The sequence below is a fragment of the Cynocephalus volans genome, chromosome 9 (genome assembly GCF_027409185.1).
Source record: "Cynocephalus volans isolate mCynVol1 chromosome 9, mCynVol1.pri, whole genome shotgun sequence".
NCBI classification, from domain to species: domain Eukaryota; kingdom Metazoa; phylum Chordata; class Mammalia; order Dermoptera; family Cynocephalidae; genus Cynocephalus; species Cynocephalus volans.
The window spans coordinates 75,443,715-75,467,122 of record NC_084468.1 but is presented as its reverse complement, the minus strand read 5'-3'; the positions used below and the strand labels follow the sequence as shown (position 1 = coordinate 75,467,122).

General features: G+C 37.8%; 1 protein-coding gene across 8 annotated transcripts in view; it reads left to right on the top strand.

Moving 5' to 3' along the window:
- The window catches only part of SPARCL1 (SPARC like 1), a 33,289-nt gene extending 10,468 nt beyond the window's left edge, over positions 1-22,821 (top strand). For 3 of the 8 annotated variants that reach the window (XM_063108408.1, XM_063108403.1, XM_063108409.1), the window contains 11 exons: positions 7,751-7,815; positions 10,604-10,753; positions 11,114-12,106; positions 13,375-13,447; positions 14,131-14,249; positions 14,744-14,864; positions 16,130-16,266; positions 18,120-18,268; positions 18,887-19,035; positions 20,876-20,981; positions 22,457-22,821. In XM_063108408.1, coding sequence (XP_062964478.1) covers positions 7,762-7,815; positions 10,604-10,753; positions 11,114-12,106; positions 13,375-13,447; positions 14,131-14,249; positions 14,744-14,864; positions 16,130-16,266; positions 18,120-18,268; positions 18,887-19,035; positions 20,876-20,937 — 2,007 coding nt within the window. In that variant the 5' untranslated portion in view covers positions 7,751-7,761 and the 3' untranslated portion in view covers positions 20,938-20,981; positions 22,457-22,821. Of the gene's footprint in view, positions 1-426; positions 673-3,527; positions 3,600-7,750; positions 7,816-10,603; positions 10,754-11,113; positions 12,107-13,374; positions 13,448-14,130; positions 14,250-14,743; positions 14,865-16,129; positions 16,267-18,119; positions 18,269-18,886; positions 19,036-20,875; positions 20,982-22,456 lie in introns of all 8 variants that reach the window. The other 5 variants (XM_063108404.1, XM_063108406.1, XM_063108405.1 and 2 more) reach the window with 4 other exon arrangements.
- The last annotated feature ends 587 nt before the right edge of the window (positions 22,822-23,408 follow it).

The window sequence follows — 23,408 nt, the reverse complement described above, 5'->3', positions numbered from 1 at the left end:
AGAAATGTGCATCAACTAAGGCAACTCTAGAAAGTCTTAACATGGGGCGGCACTGGGAGGAGGCAGCTCTGCTGGCAGGAGATCTGGAAATATTCAAATCTGTGAATCCTAAATTTTGAATCAAGGGTTGTATCGATCAAGGACCCAACAAGAAAATGATGGATCCCAAGAAAATGAGGAGGATGTAATTAAGGAGTTATTTACCAAGGTGTGGGCAGGGTATAGAGAAGCCACAAGGGGTTGTATGAACAAGCTGATAAGAGCTAAGCTTGTACATGTGAAGGGAGGAAACATTTCCCACGCCCAGACAGGAAATGCTGAGTGAGAGGGTCATTGAGAGGGGCTGTGACCTTCAGGAGGGGGACACAGACACAGAGAGGGAGCTAAGAAATATATACCCCAACTCTCCTATCTTCCTTCCCTCAGATCCCTTCTGCCACTGGTCCCAGTTGGCTGGACCCAGTAGAAACCACTGGGCAAGAGGACCTGTTGACACTATTCATACAAGCCCTGGACATCTCAGGGTAGAGAAGAGGAGGTGGATGTGAAGTGGATTTGGAAGAGCAAATGGAAGATATCTAGATATCCAGGGGCGAAATCTCTTTCCAGAGTGGGAGAGGAGGAATTAACAGCTGTGGACCAACTATGTAACAGCTGTGTCCTTTCCTTGCTGTGGGTATCTTCCTAGAGCTTTTCCTCTGAAGGCATAAATAAGCTTTGGTTTTTCACCATATTTTTAAAGAACTTTTCAAATTCCAGCCATAAAATCCACTAGGGTTTATTGTATCTACTTCTTTCAGGGAAGGCAAGTAATTAGTAACACTGCACCACTGGGGTGAGCAATTGTTTCTCCTATTAAATGCACTGGCCCTCAGCAAGGTACAGCATGAGAAGCTTAGACCACGTGCTGAATCCTGAAGGGACTTCTGCTGGGAGTGAGTGCTTTCATTAGTGGTTCACACAAGAATTAGATACTCATCAAAGCACACAGTTGTTCCCCAGAGGGTCCCAACACCATGAGAATGAGGCTACTTGGAACTATTCTTAGGTATTATTTGCTGTTTTTCTTAATCCTAGAAGAGAACTACTCCCGGTGAATAACTCTTGGCCCATTCACAGAGCCAAAAGCACTTGAAATTCCTCTGCCAACTCGCGAATTTAACAACTGACTTACTCTATTAACAAAAGAGAGACAATTTCCACTGAATCCAAAGAGATCTTATATTATACTCAGAGAATTTAACCAATAGGGAAATTCAAATAAGAGCAGTCAGAAGAGAAGGCCAAGAACCAGACATTCGAGGGAAAGAAATTCTGAGAAGGTAAAGAATAAAATTAATTAAGGGGTAGAGAAAAGAGCTAAAGGCAGAAAAAGAATAGGATTAATCTATCTGATCATTTTAGGGGCTAGGCTTCAGAAGGTAAATTGTCATGCTATTAACAACATGTAGCAAATCATTCTAATACTAAGTCCTGCAACATTACAAATGCCACGCACCTTCAGGTGAGCCATACTTAGGAGTAGATTCAGGATTTGTGAAGCCAGGAGTTCATACAAATGTGCTGGGCCTTCTTTTTAAAAAATAGCAAAGTCAAAATCAGGTACAGGACTTTGTATGAAGCCTGTGCAAGTGAGGGGTCCTGAAACTTTACCTTCTTAGTTTTGTGGTACATCTATTCTGACCATAATGTACCCCAAAGAAAATGCATAAAATAGTGTGAGGGGGATAAATAAATGCCAATATGAGAAAACCCTGAATTCACAGAGAAAAAAGAAACAGAAGGACAGTTATTTATAATAGAATTTGAGCAAAGAAAAATAAATATGATCAAAATAATTTCTCCCACTACCTCATGGAGCAAGGAAAGGTGGAGACCTTGTAAAGGGCAGGCAAATGCTTGAGGAAAAGAACAGAAAACTGCCTACATGGATCCATGCCCTGTGGAGTTCTGGAATGAGACACAGTGAGATTAGTGCGTGCTACAGTAAGATGAGGAACTCTGAAAGGAATGATGAAGAGGTGTGGAAAGGTGGCTATCACACAGTCTTGCCTAAGATAAGTCTGTGGGGAGCCTGCAAATATAATTAAAGTAATCCCTCAATTACACATTATAGAAGAGGGGGAATGTTCTAATTTCTCCTGAGTAAGAGAGAAATAGAGCTTTGAGAATGTGCCTGAAAAGCCATCCCTTTGGATATCCTTTGGCTTCCATGCTCCTCAGTCATGACTAGGCATGGTGGCCAAGAGGGATGTTCAGAAAACTCTCGTTGAATGGATACTTCTGTGAAATGGAGGTGAGGTCACAATGGGAATGCATACGTGGTACATAGATGAAGTGCTTAGCATAGTACCTGTCATATAGTAAAATCTCAAAAAGTATAAGCCATTGTATTAACTACTATTGAATGGTCAATTTAAAAAATGTACTTTTTTGATAAAATAGTACTTTAATGATCATAAGTGATTCTACTACTACTACTCAAATGAATCTACTTGAGTGCTATTCCACGCAAAAGTATTTAATTTTATTTCAATTATCTACTGCTACTTACAAATTTAGTGACTTAAAACAACCACTGTTTCATGATGTCTCAAGATTTTGGGGGTCAGGAATTTGGGCAGGTCACTCAGAGGTATTCAGCTGGCAGATGAGTTGGTCTGGAATGTCCAAGATGGCTCCAATCACATGTCCTGTGCCTTTGCAAGGACAGATGGGATCTGGGATTGGCAGGGACTGTTGAACAGTGTCTTCGGTGGCATGACAGTCTCTTACAATGTGACTTGGGAATCCCAAAACCAGTATAAAAAGATCCAGGTAAAAACCCCAAGACTTTTTATGACATAGACCCAGAAGTCCCAGAACATCACTTCTACCTCAATCAGTTGGTCAAAGTAAGTCACTAAAGCCAGTCCATATTCAAAGAGAGAAGTAGACTCTACCTCTCAATGATAAAAATAACAAAGAATTTATGGCCTTTACCACAGTATTTACACATAGTAAATGAGAAATGTAAGAAACTGTCTCAAGACAGCTACCCATGCGACTTAGAATGGAGTTGATATTTGTGAGTGTTTGATTCTTAATGGGAGATCTATTTCTGCCACCCCAATGATTCATCTGAATATGTGTTTTAATGGTACCTGGACCAGCCAATAGAAGAACTCTAGACATTTGAGATTCCAAATGCTAGATTTTCCCAGAAAGATCATACCTATAAAATTCAATGTAGCTGTCATCTTCTAAAATTCCAGATAAAGTTGTCTTGAAAGTTTGGTAATGAGACACCCTGTTCCTAACAGAATGAAAAAGCTCTCCTTGAGGCTTCTAATCACCCTTCATCTTTAACCCTTCTAAATCCATGTAAAGAAACAGTGGTATAAAGTAAAGAAAGAAATACCTTAAGGACTCTAAATGAGGGGATGAATTAAAGTCTCTGCTAATTATTAATTATTGGGATTATTAAGCCATTTTCTGCCTTAAGAGTGTTTAAAGAAATGATAACATCTTTCATTTCATTTTTATAGCTCGTGAAATTACCAAATGACTACATAATCACATTTGAGTCTCAAAACAACTCTAGAAGATAAATGAGAAAGGTACTATTATTTTTCCTGTTTTGTAGATGAATAAACCTGTGACTTGACCAGTCTCTTGGCTGGTAAAAGGAAGTTCAAGTCTGGGACTTGGATCTTCCAATTCCATGCAAGTGTTCTTTAAACTGTGCTGCTGCCTTTGAATAAGCTCGCACATTTGGGCAGAATAATATTTCTCTACTTGTACATTAATACTGCATATTTAAGTGTTCAAGAATAATAACCCTGTGTATTCAAAAATTGTCTCATTTCTACATTTTTTCATTTAGAGTTTTATTTTCTTTCTGAAAAAATAATCTGCATTTTTGTAGCAAGTGCACACCAAATTTGAATATCTCAAAATAAACGACTTTTTACTTATCCAAAAATAAATGGCATTCATCATACTTAGTAAGGACATCATGATTTTTATTGTCAAAGTACTTTGCAAGCATCAGCTAATTAAGCTTCCCTTAGTTTTCAGTACGACAGTTGTTTTCAAAATATCTCTCATTTCCCAGGAAAGTTCTCCACTCTGTCTTACTTATTCAAATCAGCACATTTGTTCAGTTCTTAAAATAAGAAGCTAAAGGCCATGAAATTGTTTTGATCAACATGTGACAAATATAATTAGTTCCATGAGACAAAAATGCACAGTGACTGGTCTGAAGGACAAAGTGAACACAACAGAACTCAAGGCCTTCTGAATTCTAGATATTGGATTGTTCACAGAGTCCATTGAAAATATAACACAGGCATTTTCCTGCTTGGATCATTCTAAATGACATAGTTATGTTCTATCTTTAATACCTTTTTTTAAATTTCAGAATGGAAATAAACATGAGACTCCTGAAAAATAGTTCCGTCCTTGGACACAGTAAACAATCACACAGGAAATGGCGAGCCTGTACAACTAGCTACCTAAAGTTATATGACAAACTCTCTACTTGTCCTATGCCTTAAAATGTCTTCCCTACAGCTATGCCAGGCTTCTCAGCATTCCAATTGCTCTTTTGGGTTAAGACCATTGTGAAAATACCTCTTACCTGAGAATAGAAAGATATTAACTCAAGAATATTCTTATCACCTAAGTATGAATTAGATGCATGTTAAAAAATAAAAAACTAGGATTTAAATGTATTGAATATAGGACAGATGAATTTGTTTCTCATGAGTGAACTAAATGTAAATATGTTTTGGAACTAGGACTCTGGGCAGCTTGAAATCACCTAGGGGAAGAAGGTGTGGAAGGAGGGGGACAAAAAAGTAAGGTTCTTTTCTCTTACACCATATTTAATACAAGACAATTTTTATTTCCCTTATTTAAAACTTAATACAAGCCATAAATGGCTATAGTGATAATATTGGTGAGAGGCAGCAGGCAGAGCATGGAAATAACAATCACTTACATGTGTATGGCACTTCAGAGTTTGCAAAGAGTTTCCCAGTGGCTCCCTTTGACATTCATAGAAATTGTTATTCCCATTCAGTAGATGAAGTTTGGGGAGATTAAGTAATTTGCTCAGGTAGCATTTAGTACTTGGCAGAAAAAGGGCCTGAAACCAGAGCTTCTGACTTCTAGTATGTAGCTTGTTCCAACTGGCTGTGCTGTGAGAACACAGGATACTGAGTTGAAAGCTCAGCTCTCTAATTCAAGCTTAATTTTTCCTAAGCCTTGCACATTTGGCCAAATAATAGATTCTTTGATCTTCTTTTTCTTTATATTCAGTTATTATCTACCCTCCTTTCCTCATTGAATCAAACGAGACATTATACAGGAAAACACTTTATAAATTGTGAAATGCTATATAAATATAAGAAAGGCATAACTAAGTCCATCTTAATGAATTGATATTCTTGTGCCCTGCCTCAACACATCCTTACAATTAATCTTTCTTCCTTCTTGTCTAAGGAATCCCTCCTTCTCTTCAAAGTTAAACCTTCATCTAACATTTTAAAATTAGGTCAAGGGCCGAGCCTGTGGTGCACTTGGGAGAGTGCGGCACTGGGAGCGCAGCGACGCTCCCGCCGCGGGCTCGGATCCTATATAGGTAATGGCCAGTGCACTCACTGGCTGAGTACCGCTCACGAAAAAGACAAAAAATAAAAATAAAAAATAAATAAAAAATAAATAAAAAATAAAATTAGATCAATACTGTCTTGCCAATGGCTCAAGGACCTTATCTAGTTTCTCCTATTTCAGTTACCTATTGCTGTATAACAATTCACCCCAAAATTACATGGCTCAAAAGCATATCCCTTTACTTCTTTATGATTCTACAATCTGGATTGGGCTCAGCTGTGTGGTTCTTCTGCTGATTTTGTCTGGGGTCACCCATGTGGCTTCAGTGAGCTGTGAGCACATCAAAGATGATCTCATCCTCCAGGGTCCTCTCCACATGGCCTTTCATCATTTTGTTTCCTGTACACCATTTCTCAGGAAGCTTCCAGAGAATGTGCTCCATCAAAATGAGGGAGAAAACTAGGAAAGAAAAACACGGGGCCCAAAAAGCAAGAAATCAAGCACAAGAAAAATGCAAAGGTCAGGGAAGTGGTGAATAAAGATCCCAGGAGAAAAGAGTACAGCAGCCTGGGGTCCACCAGTCCAAAGGGAGCAAGAAAACTGAGGCTCTAAAAGTGACCTCCCCGAGATGAAAAATGGAACCAAGGGGTTTCCTTAAGGGGTAGCTGATGTTGTTTTGTTGTTGTCATTGTTAACATATTAAGAGGAATTTTAAAATTTTGTTGGAGAATTTAGGAAGAGTAAGTGATGCGTACAAGGAAAAGTATATAAAAAACTTAGAAAGGGAGGTAATTTCTAGGTCCAGGCTCCCCAAAAAAATATTGTTCAAGAAAAGAAATTTAATTATGATTCAACATAGGAAATTACTACTTGGCTCAGTTATGAAGAATATTTACATTGTCATGAATGTTAAATAAGAATTTAAACAAGAATTGTGATAAAATTATTTTAGGAAAAGAGGAAGGGAAAGAGAAGTGTGTGTGTCGTGTGTGTGTGTGTCGTGTGTGTGTGTGTGTCTGTGTGTCAAGTGGTGGCTGTTGCAGTATTAAACCAATAGGGTAATCTTTAACATACCCTATTAATAATCAATAATAATAAGACTTAAAATATTCATATATTTTAAAACATCTGTTTGAGCATGTTATCTAGAAATATTGAGGTAAGTAGCAAAGGAAACTGCTCACTTTCTTTATAAGCCTTAGAGTCTTATGTAAAGCTTGGTAGATACATATATAAAAGGGTACTTCAAAAAGTTTGTGGAAATATATAATTAAAAGATAATATGAATCTTTCCATGAACCTTTTGAAGTACCCTCTTAAGAATAAAATTTTGATTACAAAAAAATAAAGAAGTCATCCACTATTTCTGAGAGAGTCATGAAAACTCTATTAAAGACTAAAAACTGTATCCTTAATCCCAGAGTTCAGACTTTCAGTGATACCCTGCAAGAAAATACAAGCGCCTGACTACTTTTAAGAACCATAATTATATAATTGGTGTGGAAGGAAATGTCTTGGACCCAGAGTTCTCCCAAAGGACAACTTACTTAGCCTGTTTGAACCTCACTTGTCTCATTTCTGAACTTAAAAAGTTTGTTCGGAACTAACTAAATTAAAATGAAAAACGAATAACAAAAGTGAGATGGACCAAGTATAAATGCCAGCATCCCTTACAGAAAATAAGCCTTCACTCAGATCTAGCCGACTGTTGTCACAAAGGCCCATTGTTGCTAAGAGGCACAGATGGTTCAAGAGAAACAGGAAATCTGGATTTTAAAATGCTGGTTTAAAATGCACAGAGCCTACCAAACCTGACATACCATATTACTTCATTTTGTGACTTTTATCTTCACTATGAATATTCACAAATCTTAAGACCCAAGATCTGTGTAGAGCCTTTATTCAAAGCAGCATGGTCATAAAAGGGAGATAGGTTCTGCCAATCACAGCTGGGCCAAAAAAAATTTTTTTCACAGGGACACAATTGGGTAAGAACTGTCATTAATCTGTCTTTTCAGGTATGGTAGTCCACAAAAACAATCACCTTTAAATATAGAAAACAATATCAAGCTCAGTATTTGCTAAAATTATCTTTCAATCTTTTACAAGGAAACTTTTACCCACCACTGATAATTATCTTCTTGGTTCACAGGTCTAAAAAGCATGAAGACTGTGCTGCTTTTCCTATACTTTTTGGGAACTGCAGCTGCAATCCCGGTAAATTTCCTTTCTTCTGATGTTCCATCTGTCCTTCCTGACATTTAGTTTGGAAATCCTCTATTTAAAAGAAAATGTTCTTATATATTTTAACCACTTATAGAGCGATTGAAATGATCTTTTTTTATTTTAATTACATTCTTTATTGCCCAAGCAGAGAATGGATGAGTAGAAGAAACCAGAAAAAGTTACTTCTTGTAAATGTATTTTTTTCAGAACTATCAGGTTACACGAGTTGCAATAAATATGCATCTGAAAGTGTTAGCTATCAGTTTATTAGCCACAGAATGTACCCAAATACCAAATGGACAGGAAGAAATAAATTATCTTTCAGAGGCTCATCACATCAGTATGAGAAATCTAAGAATTTAAGTTGGAGTGCATATCCACACTCCCCAGCAGGATTTTCTTCAAGATCAGATACTGGCTGAGAAATTCAGAGTCTATAAAAAACACTGGAACCAATGGGTGAGGGTGAGGAAATGATATGGTAACCACAATTTGGCTCCTAACTCATCCTTGGGGGATTGTCCAAGCAAATACGTGGAAAGTAGACAGGACTAGAACACTCTCTTCTTCAAGGTCAGGTAAACTGACCTCACCATTCACACAGCAATAGAGCAGCCATACACAAATCAGATCATTTGAGACCATGTCAGCAGCCTCAAAGCAACTTAAAAGTTAAAAAAAAAAAAAAATGGAACCATGGCTTGTATGATCATTTTGGATGTCCCATAAATGATCTGTATCATCCTTAATTAAACCAAAGGACTTGTGACTTTTTTTCTCTTTCACCAAATAGAGGAATCAGCCTTCTCTAAATAGGCAAAGCAATTTCTCTATTTTCCCTTCCGTCCCTTACCTTCTAGGTCTAAGATTCTGTCCTTGCTTCTCGGATAACTGGTGGCTAGCTTCTGCTTGACAGCTAAGACAGCAAAAACAAGCTCCACACCACCCAAACCAAGCAGCTCCTAGAAAACAGAATTTATGACTACTACTAAGAATTGCTTAAATCTGGAGCTACTCCAACTGAAATTATACATCATACTCCGAAATTACAAAAGTGGGACAAATTAAAGTTCAACACAGAAAGAGCTCCCACAGAACCATTGTTTTCTCCTGAAAGTGTGTTTTGCCCTTGCAGTGGTTGCTGCTATGTAAATGGGCATCAAAAGTGTCTTTGAACCAAATGTTTGAATGACGTGCCTATATACAGACACATTCCAGGTATTTCCTCTCTAGGACAATTTGTTATATGCAAACCCAGCCACATGCTAAAAAACTAAATTTCTTCTCACAGAATTGACCTGTTTAAAATCCTGTATCACTTTCCTCACCTGCCTGAATTCTCCAGAAGTTAAGTGGATTCTGTGTTGTTGGGAGATTACAATTGAATTTCCAGAAGGCATGTTAAATAAATATACATGCGGGCATAATCATAAAACAGAATTTCAATTTCAGAATATTTCTGAAAGAAGATAAGCTGCCAATTTTTTTGTGTATTTCTTGCTGCTTGTGGGGTTGGGGGAGTTGAAGAGGAGGAGAGCAGAGAGGGAGAGCAGTTATCCTCTAATAAGCTTAAAATCCACCCATCCATTGCCTTCCATGATGCCCCTGTCAGCAACTCACCAAAGTTAGTTAAAAAGGAGATAGGAAGCAAGAGAGCAAACCAAATCTAAAATAAATTCTGTACTCCATAGCTTTTTTTACATTGCACAATCAGCACTACAGGATCTGTTAATGGAGTAAAAATGAATCAATCCAGTAGAATCTGAGTTGTATACTTACACCTGGATATGTCTGCCATCTGTGTGTCCATCACATCTCTATAATAAAGATCTACGGCGAATACCAGCCTCAGATATCGGACAGTCCATTTATTTCCACTATATCATATTACTATCGTAATAGTAATTTTAACTGGGGTAACTCCTTAAAATTTATGAAATAGTGTATATGTATAACTTTATCTTGATATTTCTGCTCACTTCACCTTGAGAGATGGAAGGGTAGAAATTAACAACTTGTCAAACCACAGATAGAAAGTAAGTAGCAGAGTCAAGACTCGAAGGGAGGCTTCTTACCTCTGAATCCAGTTGTTCAGCTTCTCATCATGTATTACTGTCCAGCTCTTCATCTATGACTCCAATCTTGCTAGAAATAGAGCCATCCTCTAATAGAAATAATACACCATAGCTACCCTTCCTACTGTGTTTGGTGCCCTGTTTTGAATAGTCTTTGAATTAGTTCAAAGATTAAATTGCTTTTTATTAAAAGATTGTCTAGTCAATGTGAAGGCCAATACTATTAAGAAAGCAAATGAAGAAAAGTTTTATAACGTTTTCTGCTAATTATCAGTAAGTAGTTAAATGTCAAATTTTAAAAATATACATGCTGTATCCTAAGAATATTTTTATTTGACTTCAACCTTCTTTCTGCTAAACAATACTACAAAATTCTAAAGTACAAATGCTTTGCAAAAGTTTGAAAAACACAGAAAATAATTTTAAAATTCAAAGATCACCATTTTTGAAATCTTTCCTGCTGTATTTTCACCCAGTCTCTGCATATACAACTTTTTCTTAAACGTGATTGGGATTCTGCTTTCACTGAACATTATATTCTGGGCATTTGCTTGTATCCTCAAAAATTCTAGAGAATATCTTTTAACTGATGTTATGAGTGAAATATATTGCTCCTAATAATGATGACAACAAAAGAGTAGCTAGCAATTTTTAAATTTAGCATCTAGACATAAATAACACAAACCAGTTTTTAATTTTTTCAGACAAATGCAGGGTTCTTATCTGATTATTCCAAACCAACTGCTGAAACATTGGGAACATCTGACAACACTGCAATCCCCATTTTAAGAGCTGAAGATGCAGAAAATGAAAAGGAAACTGTAGCATCCATAGAAGACTATCCCAACCATAAGGTAAAAGTAACATCATTATATTAATACAATTTTTTAATTCTCCAAAGTTCTCAGTTTCAAAGCATGATCAAAGAGATTACCCTATTCATGTCTCAGTTTAATTTCTCTAAACATGATGATCACATCAACTGCCTACAGTCATTAGAAGAACTGTGATGGTTAGTGAATTTTACTGTTCATTAACATGGGTGAAGGGCTATAGCATTGTTTCACTTTACAAAATTCAAGTTCAGGCTAAGCCTGTGGCATTTACAAGATATGTATGAAGAAAAAGAATAATGAATATTTAAGTTTGGCTTAGGAATTATAAAATATGATTACATTATCATTTTTTTAAAAATAAACTTTTTTTCTTTTAAGGCTGAAAAATCTTCAATACTAAAGTCAAAAGAGGAAAACCATGAACAGTCACCAGAACAGGATAAGAGTTACAGCCAAGAGGTGGGATTGAAAGATCAGGAGGACAGCGATGGTGACTTAAGTGTAAATTTGGAGAATGCACCAACTGAAGATACATTGGACCTAAAAGAAGAGATGAGTGAGCCTCAAAAGAAAAAACTCCCAGAGAACATTGATCTCCTTGCTTCTGATGTTAGTTCCTTTGTGGATTCTAACCAAGAAGAAAGTGTCACAAAGAGAGAGGAAAACCAAGAACAACCTATAAACGATTCACATCATCAGTTGAATAGGAGCAGTAAACATAGCCAAGACCTAAGGGGTCAAGTAAATCAAGAGCAGGAACCAAATATTCTCAGTAGAGAAAAAGAAGAAGAAGATGATCCAGGTGAAGTTGGTACCCACAATGATAGCCAAGAAAGGGAGAGAGAATATCCCAAGGAGCATTCTAACAGCAAACAGGAGGAAGACATTACCCCATCTGGTATTTTGGAAGAGTTCAATCAACCAACTCAAGTAAGCAAGATGCGGGATGACTTTGAGCAGGGTAACCAAGAACAAGAAGAGGATAACTCCAATGCAAAAATGGAAGAGGAAAATGCATCAAGCATCAATAAGCACATTCAAGAGACCAAATGGCAGAGCCAAGAGGGAAAAACTGGCCCTGAAGTTATCAGCAACCATGAGGAAATAGATAAAAAGACTGTTTCTAAGGCTTTGCTCATGGAACCTACCAATGACGGTAACATCATGCCCAGAAATCGTGGAGGTGCTGATGATAGGGGTGATGATGGCCCCAGGCACAGTGCAAGTGATGACTACTTCGTCCCAAGCCAGGACTTTGTGGAAAGTGAAAGAGCTCAATTGAATTACTACCACATCAAAAACGATGAGCAAAGAGAAAGAGCTCATGAAAATGAAAGCATTGATACCAATGAACCTGGAGAATCCCAAGGGGTGAGATTATTTACAATGATGCTTATCCAATAATGTTAGCATTATCTATAAGCAGCCATGACCTTTCTCTGTGCTCTCACAGTCTCCTCTGTGTATCTCTATTAGTACATTACTAAAATATATCACAATTATTTATTTTTCTGTCCATCTCCATCATTAGGCTGGGAATGCCTGTTTTATTTGGGTTCCTCTAGAAGTAGATCCTGGATCTGAGTGCTGTTTAAGAAGTGCAGAGAACAAAGAGAGGAGTGGAGAAGTGATACAGAGAAGGAAAGAAAGCTAATAAAAGGAACATCATTAAAGTCATGTAAATAGTATTCTTCAGAATTATTCCATTTGGGGAGTGAAGGAGCTAGGACATTTATTTTGGCTGATGGCTGCTAGGAAGATATTAATTTCCCAGCACTTCCAGTCTGTCTTTTTATCAGGCCAGGCAGATTTTCATGGTTTTCCAGGCACAGAAATGCAAATACTGGCAGTTGAAAGTCCCTGGAGCTAGCTGGAATGATAAATTCTGACAGATCTGAAGGATGGGAGACACTAACCATTGCTGCTCTAATGCCTTGAAACCAGGTGCCATGCTATATTCAAGCTGAATCACCAGTATCTACCAAAATGCCTCTGACATAGTAAGAGATCCAGCAATGTTTGCTAAATTAGTTACGAAGATTAATGTACTACTTTATTAAGCAAACACATGCCAAAATTATAATCTGGAAACTGCAGTGGGGTGGGAGCAGGGGGAAGCATATTGCTGTCTGGTTGTTTAATCATTTGGAGCTTTCGTGCAAAACCCTGGCAGCCACCTGTCAGGAGGACTTGGCACAGCTTTTGGGAGCAAGGTTAATGTTAACCTCAATCACTGAGAACTTTGCTGCTGTTCAGGTAGGAGTTTTCTTACCCTTTAAAAACCTGCTAAGAAAGCTTTACCAACAACTTCATAGAGACTACTCATGTAACTCTGTCTTAACTACAACATCACAAGATAATATTATAATTACAGTGTTTTCACAAGTCCACAGGGGAGATTCCAACTCTCATTGAGTAATCACCTGAGAGACAGCACTGAATCCGGTTGATGAAGGTAGAAATGGGTCCTGTTTGCCAAGTGTTACTGTCTACCTTTGCAGTTGCACCTGGTTTCTGTTTTTGAGATCTGAAATGATTTGGGCATGAAAAATGCTGTGAAGGTATGCACGGTGGGAATAAAAACTAAGTAACTGCCTTTCCATGACTAGATTTAAACCTTTGCTCTTGTTATTTTAAAGGCCAAGAAAGCAGAGAGCTCATCCAATGAAGATGAAACTTCAAGTGAAGGCAACATGAGAGTGCACAGTATTGGCGAGTATATACTAAACAAGCTGTTTGTGACTGTATCAAGGAAGAGATGGAATCTGCCACTTCAGGCTTGTCTTTACCTTCCCTTTATGACTGCTGCACAGAATTTTTCCTCTCCCCGTTCCTCCCCAAGGAAATGCTCCCATAAGTTGTTGACATTTTCTTGTGCATATTTGATATACAACTATGGGTAAATGTGTTTACAAACTGGAAGTCCTATTGAGATATGAGTGTAAAAGCTAGAATTCTTTTTCCCTAAATCCTTTTGTCTCTGAAAAGAATTAGTTCTACTTTATTTATTCTCAAATCCACAATTTACTTGTGAATTTAGATCCCATACTTAATTAAGGGCCTAACTCCTACCCCAATCACAAACATTTTGAATTTCCAATGAAATTCTCACAGCTTATTTAACTTCTGACCAACTTCAGACTATAACCATCTCAGGCAGGCCAAGAAGGGCTGATTGTTTTATAGCTGTAAAATAATCTGATGTCAGGGTGTTTCATCTGGAAATTAACACATTAGTTAAAGCAGTTTCTAATGTTTTCCCACTTTCAAATTTTCAAATTTAACGAGTTTCAAAATTTCTCCCTTACTAAAGAAGATGAAGCTGATTGGATGAATCTGCATTTACATACTTAATTTAGCTTTGTCCATGTTTCCTGTCCAAACTTTTCTGTTAGATTCTTGCATGACCTTCCAGTGTAAAAAGGGGCTCACCTGTAAGGTAGACCTACAGGGAAAACCTCGCTGTGTTTGCCAAGATCCAGTGACTTGTCCTCCAACAAAACTCCTTGATCAAGTAAGTATTCTACAAAATAGTCTTTAAGAGGCATCAAAGGTTTAGTGATTTGAATAAAAATAGTTGGCCATTAAAATTTTTTGTTAAAAAAAAGGTAGATGTGCAGGTTATCCTCTAATATTTGAAGTAATATTTGAAGTAATGTTGAACAGGAACAAATGCCAGCAAAGTAAAAGAATTTCAACTGTGCCATAAAAAGGTAGTAATGGCATTTGAGCTGTTAAGACTCATTTTAAAATTCATTCTATCCTTGGAACATCTGCAGTTTTCATTCTATTGAGCTTATCTAGGCTAAATTGTCATCACCATTGGTATAGTTTAGTTGATTTTTTGTGTGTGCCATATGGAAGAATTATGACTTTAATAGTCTTACATACCTGCTCACACCTTTGTCACAGCAAAGTTTATCAGACAGCCTATGAGCTTTAAGGAGCAGAGTGTTTTCTAGGGAGCATTTGGCTCTATCAGCTTTTTCTCTTGCTTGTTTTTCCTAGGTTTGTGGCACTGACAACCAGACCTATGCTAGCTCTTGTCATCTGTTTGCTACTAAGTGCCAACTGGAGGGGACCAAAAAGGGGCACCAATTGCAGCTGGATTATTTTGGAGCCTGCAAGTGTAAGCTTCCATTACTACTCCGAACCATCATTTCTGAGAAGTTGTTGGGTGAATATGTACACGCTTTAATTATATACACACAAACAGGATAAAGCTAACATAGTCTGAACTCAGGCTGCACATTAAAATCAACTGGGGAGACAAAAAAATATAAAGAATAAATCCCAGACCTTAACCATAGGGGATTCTGATTGAATTGGAGTGGGCTGGAACCCTGTCATTGTTTTTTCACTTGTTTTTAAAGTAACCTAGACAATTCCAATGTGTGGCCAGGGCTCAGAACTACTATGATAATGTTATCCACTTAATAATAGAGATGAATCACTGAAATTTTGCTAAATTATCTGCCCTCTTCCCAATTTAAGTTAAGCCTTTTCCAAGAAGTTTTATGACAACACAGTCTTCCAGAAGTTTTTAAAAATTTTCTTCCTTCCCCAGGATGCTCTCAACTGTATTTGGCTCCTCTTATCGCTAAGTGATTCTCCACACATAGCAGCGCTCACTAATATTTCCAGTTCTCTCCTTCTGTGCACACAGAGGATTAAATTTGTAAGCTCCCTTGATGTTAGGTGTGGCCATATGACTTGCCATACGAAATGTGAGCAAAAATCATCCTTGTGAGTTCTGGACAGAAGCATTTAGAACTGGTATGTGGTTCTCCATGCTCTCTTCCCTTGCCACCACAAACCCTGAAGCCTTGTATGGAGATGGCACCTCAAAACATAGTGGAGTCTCCATCATCCCAAGCCCCAGGGAGACGGCAATGAGCAGAGCCCTCCTGCCAACTCACACAGTATTGGACTTGTAGCAAGATCGAGAAATAAACTTTTGCTTTTTAAGCCACTGAGATTTAGCCTTATTTATTACCATAGTATAAGCTAACTTCTACCTTGTCCTCTTTTCCTCTGATAAATAGCTCTTGTGCTCTCTATCTGTAAATTCTAACCCTCAGGTTCTACAGCAATGGTTCTCAGCCCCAGCTACAACAAAATTAGTTTTGGAGCTTTTAAAATATCCTGATGCCCAGGCATCACCCCAGACCAATCAAATCAAAATTTCTTTGAATGGAAGCCAGTATTTGGTATGTTTTTAAAACAATCCAGGCAATTTAATCGTGCTGCCAGGGTTAAGGAGCACTGCTGTAATAATGCGGCGGTGAGGATGGTCTGCCAGTCACCAGAAGTTATTAAGCTTCCTGTTACGAGGACTTGCCATAGAACAGGAGTAAAGCCCAAAGATTACAATATATTTTCTGCTTGTAACAGCTATTCCTGCTTGTACGGACTTTGAAGTGACTCAGTTTCCTCTACGGATGAGAGACTGGCTGAAGAATATCCTCGTGCAGCTTTATGAACCTAACCCTGAACATGCTGGATACCTAAATGAGAAGCAGAGAAATAAAGTAAGTGATCCATGGGTCCGCTACCTAAGTGTCTGTCTACAGGGCCAGAGGAAGAAAGTTGTGGTGGGGGCTGCCTACTTCTGCACTGTGGCAGAAGACCACTCTGCCACCCCATGTCTGGTTAGCCCACATTGATTAACAGAACAGTAGTGGTCACCATTCATGCCACAAGGTTTGGAACACTACCAAACTGCCCTATTTTTACCCAAAGGGCAGTGGCCTGAGTAAGGGCTCTTTAACTCATACCTAGAGCAAGCTCGGTTGAGCAAAGTGAACATAAATTCGGCATTTATATAGTCAGGTCCAAACATGTTATTTAAATTTAAACATTTTTGCCTTCATAGGCCAGACACAGATGTATGATATAAGGGAAATCCATTGCTCATAATGTCAGTGATATATTAAGATTGAAAAGTGCAGAATATTGATTCCAAAAGCCTCCAGAGAAAATTCATTCATCAGGTAGTTTCAAGTGTATCCTAGGTACCAGGAATTATCTAAGTACTGAAAACACAGCAATAAACCAAACAAAATCTCTGCCTTCACAAGCTTACATTCTAGGGGAAAAGACAGACTCTAAACAAATGTGTGTGTGCACGTGTATATATGTGTTCATATGTGTACACACACATGCAAATATATAAACAAGCAAATATATAAATATATGCAAATAACAATTTATAAAAACATAATCAAATCAGCAAATACATGTATAAGATATGTTTGATGGGATGAAAAACTATGAAGAAAAATAAAACAAGGAAAGTGTGCATGAACAGTGTCAAATGTTGTTTATAGGTTGTAAGATGAGGACTGAGAGTTGGCTGCTGATCGGACAGGTGGCAGTCAGAGTTAGACTTGACAGGAGCGTCTAGGAAGGTGGGTCCCACGAGAGGGAAAGCTGACCAGGTTCAAGCGAGAATAGGAGGAAGAATGTGGAAGCAGCAAGTAGCAAGTACAGACAATATTTTCAAGAAGTTTTGCTGTAAAGAGAAATGGGGTGGCACCTGGAGAGGAAAGTGAGTTCAAGAGTCCTCCCGCCAGTGGGAGATGGTAGAAGAGGTTTGTATGCTTCTGGAAATTACCCAGTAAAGAAGAAAAATTAGTAAGAAGCAGAGAATGTGCATAACTCCCAGTATGTTCTTGAGTAGGTGTCCCAACCAGATGAGAGTTGGGCTTTGACAGGGGAAGCTCATCGCTGGTAACAGGGAAGGAAGTTGGCAGATGTGGTCATGACAACAGGTAGAAGCTCCGTTTGATTGTTTCTAATTACTCAGTGAAATAATAGGTAACATCACAAGCTGAGAGTTTCATATGCATTGCTCAAGAATAACTTCTATCCTCCCTCTTTAATACATCATCACAGAGAACCATGAGAGCATTAAATATGAAACAGGGGAATTTCAGCAGGGGTGGCTAACACACTAGCCTAAACCCAGACTGAGCAGGCACTGGATAGAGCACATAGAGGATGAAGAATGGAGTTTGCCAACGGGGGAAGGAGCAGGGCTTCTCTCTAACTAATCAAAAATTTTGCCTAAGTCAGTTCAGCCCTTTCATCAAAACCTTCTCATAGTTTTAAGGAATGTGAAGAATGTTACCTGCTTAAAAGAATAGATCAAAAAAAAGACTTAAATTTCTCTGAAAACCATAGTTTTTTATATCAGCTGTTATTCTATGTACACATAAGAAAGGCTATAGTATTGATTCTAAGGTATTTAATTTGGTTGTGCATGATGTTCTGGGCTTGTTTTCCCATCACATTATTGCCACTCTTCAAGTAAAGTTTAGCAAGTGACAATTCCATGACACATGTCTGATTGTCTGATAATCTTCTCCCTTCTTAATCCCAGGTCAAGAAAATTTACCTGGATGAAAAGAGACTCTTGGCTGGGGACCACCCCATTGACCTTCTCTTAAGGGACTTTAAGAAAAACTACCACATGTATGTGTATCCAGTGCACTGGCAGTTTAGTGAACTTGACCAACATCCTATGGATAGGTAAAAACTTTTTACTTTGCCATTACTAGGTCATCTCTCTGATAGAATGTCTGCATATCTATGCAAAAGAGAAATTTAAACAGATTTAGGAAATTTTCCAGGTCCACTTTTGAACGCTGAAATGCCAAACAAACACTGTCATGAGTCTAAACACAAAACTGCTTTGAAAAAAACAATATGGCTATGCCACAGCTCCCAAGTTTACATGTGAGGGCCCAGCTTCCCACAGAGAGTCCTTCAATATTTTTCATTCTTGATCCTAAATTCCCAAGATAATCTAACTGGCCCAACTTGGATCAAGTGCCAATATCTGGAACAACCAGGTATGGCCAGTGTGTAAGAACCAGTTTGTACAAACATGATTGCTGGGTGTACCCCTATAAATTTAGGGCGAAAGGAAGATAGTTCCCAGAGAAGAGAGAAACCTTGTGAATTAACATCCCAAAAGGTGTCAACCTTATCCACAAAGAGTTTATTTATTTTGCAGCTCTTATCAATATACTATTTATTTGGCATACACGAAAACCTTATGGAAGAAAAATGCTCCTGCTGATTCTAAGAGTTAAATCTTCATACACAAGCTACTCGGTTAATAGGCTGCCATTTATTTCATTGCAGAGTCTTGACACATTCTGAGCTTGCTCTACTGCGAGCATCTCTTGTACCCATGGAACACTGCATAACTCGCTTCTTTGAGGAGTGTGACCCCAACAAGGATAAGCACATCACCTTGAAGGAATGGGGCCATTGCTTTGGAATTAAAGAAGGTAAATTCATCATCAGCCAAAGGAGAGGGGTATCCTCTTCCGCAGACAAGCCCTAACTAAGCTTTGCAGGCCTCATAGGTCCTGCTGTATGTTCAGATTGAAGCCTAGATACAAAAATGTGGCAGCATCCCAGATAGAACCCAGACCCATATGAATGATGTCAATTTCCTTTCTAACATCTATTCTACAAGCAGAATACTTATAAAAATTCAAACATATTCCTAAAAATGGTTTAAATTGTCTTTTCCAACTCCTATATTAAAAAGACAAAACATATCCAAGTACATCTCCCCCCCACTCTGTCCCACTATAATCAAGGGGGGGAACTTATCTGGGATAGGACATATATATGTATGCCCTTTTACATGACGTGCTTTTAAAGGACTGATAAAAAGGCAAATTTGAACAGAAGCCATTTATTTAAGGAAACCAGTTGCACTTCACTGTTCCTTTTGGAAACTTCTGACAGCTCTTCAGTATGTAAGTTCATTCCTGCTCTGTGCTGGGCGGTTATCAGGGAGGAGCAGGAAGGGCTTAAAGTCCAGAGGCTTGCAAAGCTACTAATGATCTTGTTTGTGCACTGTGGTTTGGCTGTCATTATGTTATTTTGAAGAAGGGAAAAAATTATCACATAATAAACCAATAAAGCAGATATTAAATATTCAGTCAGAACAAGTAAACAAGTTACTGCTTCGGGATGCAGCTAGGGAAAGAAAAAAAATCTCTATTTATAAGTACACCCTTCCTTCCTTCAGGGCTGAGAAATCCACAAAAGAAGATAAATTTTAGCCAGTGTTTTCCTGAATTTTAACTGCCTGTGATCTGAACTAGATGTGTTCAAATATTCCAGCTGTGTCATTAACTAGCTATGTGAATCAGGGCATGCCACTTACCCTTCAGTGAGTCTCATTTTCCATATCTGTAAAAGTGTGGGCCAATCAAGAGGTGGAGGAGTCTTCATTGATTTAGCACCCATGACATACCATGTGTTGACTTACAATCATGTCAATCTTTAGAAAAATCTTCCAAGTAAGACTGATAGGGTAAACAAGTCAGATCATGCAAGTCCTACTAAGCTATATAAAGATACCATCCTAGGAGTACTGGGGAACCACCAGTGTTTCAAATAAGGGAGTGATTTCCCTGAGTTTATATTTAAGAACAAATCTTCCAGTTACATTATGGTGAGGCCAGAGAGGATTTGAGATGTTGCAGTAAATTCAGGCAAGAACTGATGAGAACTTGAACTAGGGGAGTGGAAGTAGAGAAAAAGAGAAGTAAACATATTCGAGATATACTTAAAAATATAAGCATACTCAAGTTGCATAGCATGTAGACATAAGAAGAGTGTCTGACAGGAAATATGGGGTGGGGGGAAGCAGACAGGTGAGAGATTGAGAGAAAGACAAGTGCAATGCCCAGGTTCCTGGCTCAGGCCAAGCAGGATACCTAGAGGACCTTTCACTGAGACAGAAAAGACAAGAACAGAAGACGATTTGGGGGAAATGACAAACTCCATTTGGACACGTTAAATTTTTAAGTACTTGGGAGACAATGTACCATTGGTAGCTGAATATATGGGTCTCCATTTCAAGACAGACCTTTGGAACTGAAATACATATTTGGGGATTATGAGCACACAGAGAGCAATCAGCACCAGGGAAGGGAATTAATTCCCCCAAGGAAAATGTGTTGAGTTACACGGAAAAGGGTCTAAGGTCAAACACCCAAGAACAACACTTAGATGATAGAGGAGCAAGATGGAGTTCACCAAAGGGAATGAAGAGTCTCTCCTAAAATGAAAGAAAATGAGGTTAGTGCCATGTTAATGGTGTTTCAGAGAAGAGGGAGAGAGCAACAGTGCCAAATGCTGCTGAGATGTCAAGGAAGATAAAAGACTGAGAATGATCACTGGACGTACGAATAAGGATATCCTGGTGGCCTTGGTAAGAACAGTTTGGGAGGAATTGTAGGGATGGAAGCCGGATTCTACAGGTTGAGAAATGGGAGATGGGAAAGGGTAAAGAGTGAATGTTTGAAGGCAGGAAAGAGCTAGAGGGGGATATAAAGTTGAAGGAAGCATTTTTGAGAATAAAAGAATCTTGAACACTCCATTCATTCATTCGTTTATTCATTTATTTGCTCAATGGATTTTTATTGATGGTCTACATACCTCCAGGCACTGTTCTAAAGGCTGGATATACAGCATATTTAAATGCTAACGAGGAGGACCCAGTGAAAAAGCAAAGGTTGAGGATATATATTAAATAAAAAGAGAGAGAGAGAGAGAGAGGAATATAGAAGGAGAATACTGAGGTCAGAAGAGATCTTGAGCACAGGCAAGGGAATTACTCATAAGATCAACATCTCTCATCCTAACAACAGAAAGAAGACAGAGTATATGTGCAACCATAAATAAATTTATAAGTAATAAAATTATTACCCCATTTTACAAATGACGCCAGTATTCTAAAGAAATACAGTTGTCCCTCAGTACCCATGGGGGATTGGTTCTGGGGTTGGTTCCCACACATACTGAAATCCATGGGTGCTCAAGTCCTTGATATAAAATGGCGTAGTATTTGCATATAACCTATGCATGTCCTCTATATGTTTTAAATCATCTCTCAATTACCTGTAATACCTAATACAATGTAAACCTATGTAAATAGTTGTTAGGCTGCATTGTTTAGGGAAAAATGGCAAGGGAAAAAAAGTCTGTAGATGTTTAGTACAGATGCAATGTTTCTTTTCAAATATTTTCAAACCATGGTTGGTTGAATCTATGGATGTGGAACCCACAGATACAGAAGTCCATAATCTTTCCCTCTTTCTGAGCTGGATGAAGACTTGTATCCGACAAGAAAATTACCTGGTGCCCCAGACAAAGTAGTAGTTTAGTATACTTCAAATTAATCTGCTTTAATTATATGTTTAATAATTACTATACTGGTAAGAAGCGTCTTACATCCACTAGAGGATGCTGTCTTTTTTCAGATGTGACGAGTTCTTGTACAAGTCACTCAGTTGGAAATGATTTAACTGGCACTATACTTCTATTTAATTCATTACATTTTAGCTCCCTTACAGATTAGTATACTTGGCATTTCTTGGCTGGGTCTTCCTTTAACCTGGTGTTCCTCTACCTCTGGTTCTTAACTCTGCAGCAGAACTACCTGCAAAGTTTTTTACATGTATACACTGGCCCACCCTTGGAATTCTGACCCCAGAGGCCATGGGTGGAGCCTAAGAATATATAGTTTTTAAATTTCATGGGTGATGTTGATGCCTTACAAGGTAAAGAATCACCGTTGTACTGCCTTATTAGATGGTTTCCCTAGTCTCCCAGCTCTAACATTGTTTTTTTAATGCTACTGCTCTGGCTGCTTTCTAAAAGTGTTTCCTGTTTCGTTTTTTACAGAAGACATAGATGAAAATCTCCTGTTTTGAATTAAGATTTGAAAGAACTCAAACTTTCCAGCATTTTCCTCTGTTCTGACCACTTCTGAAATATATGCAGCTGTGAAACTTGTAGATTTATATTTAGCAAAATGTTTGCATGTATGAGAAGACAATGAGAGTAACTGCTTAATAACAATATATGCATCAGCCACTTAATGTAACTTTGGAAAGAAAACTTTAAAGTTAAATAAAGTCAATATATGTAAAATATTGTACACTGTTTGCAAATAGAAGTTTAACTCATAGTAATTTCACTCTCTGCATCAACTTATGTGATAATTACTAATTATAAAACTTGAAAAGATAGTATGTTCATATAGTCCATAATATCATATGTACTTTAAGAAATGGAATATTGCTCTTTTGTGGTTAATGTGTATTATTTTCAATACCTTAATATCTTAATAAAGAGTCCATAAAATCCAAATGCTTATTCAAGTTTATTTCCAGGTATTTATCTAAACAATCAAACATGAGAGACCAACCCAGGACTTATTTCATATCAAATTATAATTGCACTCCCTAGACCCCACTACTTAAAAAAAAAAAGGTGTGAGTATGGTTGGGGAAAAAGAGTGAGATATTTCTTATGAGAATCAAATACTCACTGGTAAAATAGTAGCTGTTCATGAATGTCTTTTGTCATGTAAGTTTCAGGAAAAAAATTGAATTCAAGTTCTTTTTAACAAAATTCCATTTAAATGTGGATGATTATGCACTGCTTGATTTAACTAATTCTAACTTCTGTGCAGTTGTGCATGTGTGTTAGGGGAGAAAGAGGCCCTGCAAAAATTTCCACACATTTTATTCCCTCAAAATAAATGTAAAGGTAAAATAGATGAAGAGCCATGAAGTTCAGTCTTGATGTGCAATGTAGTGAGAGATAAATATTACTACTATAAATTAATAGC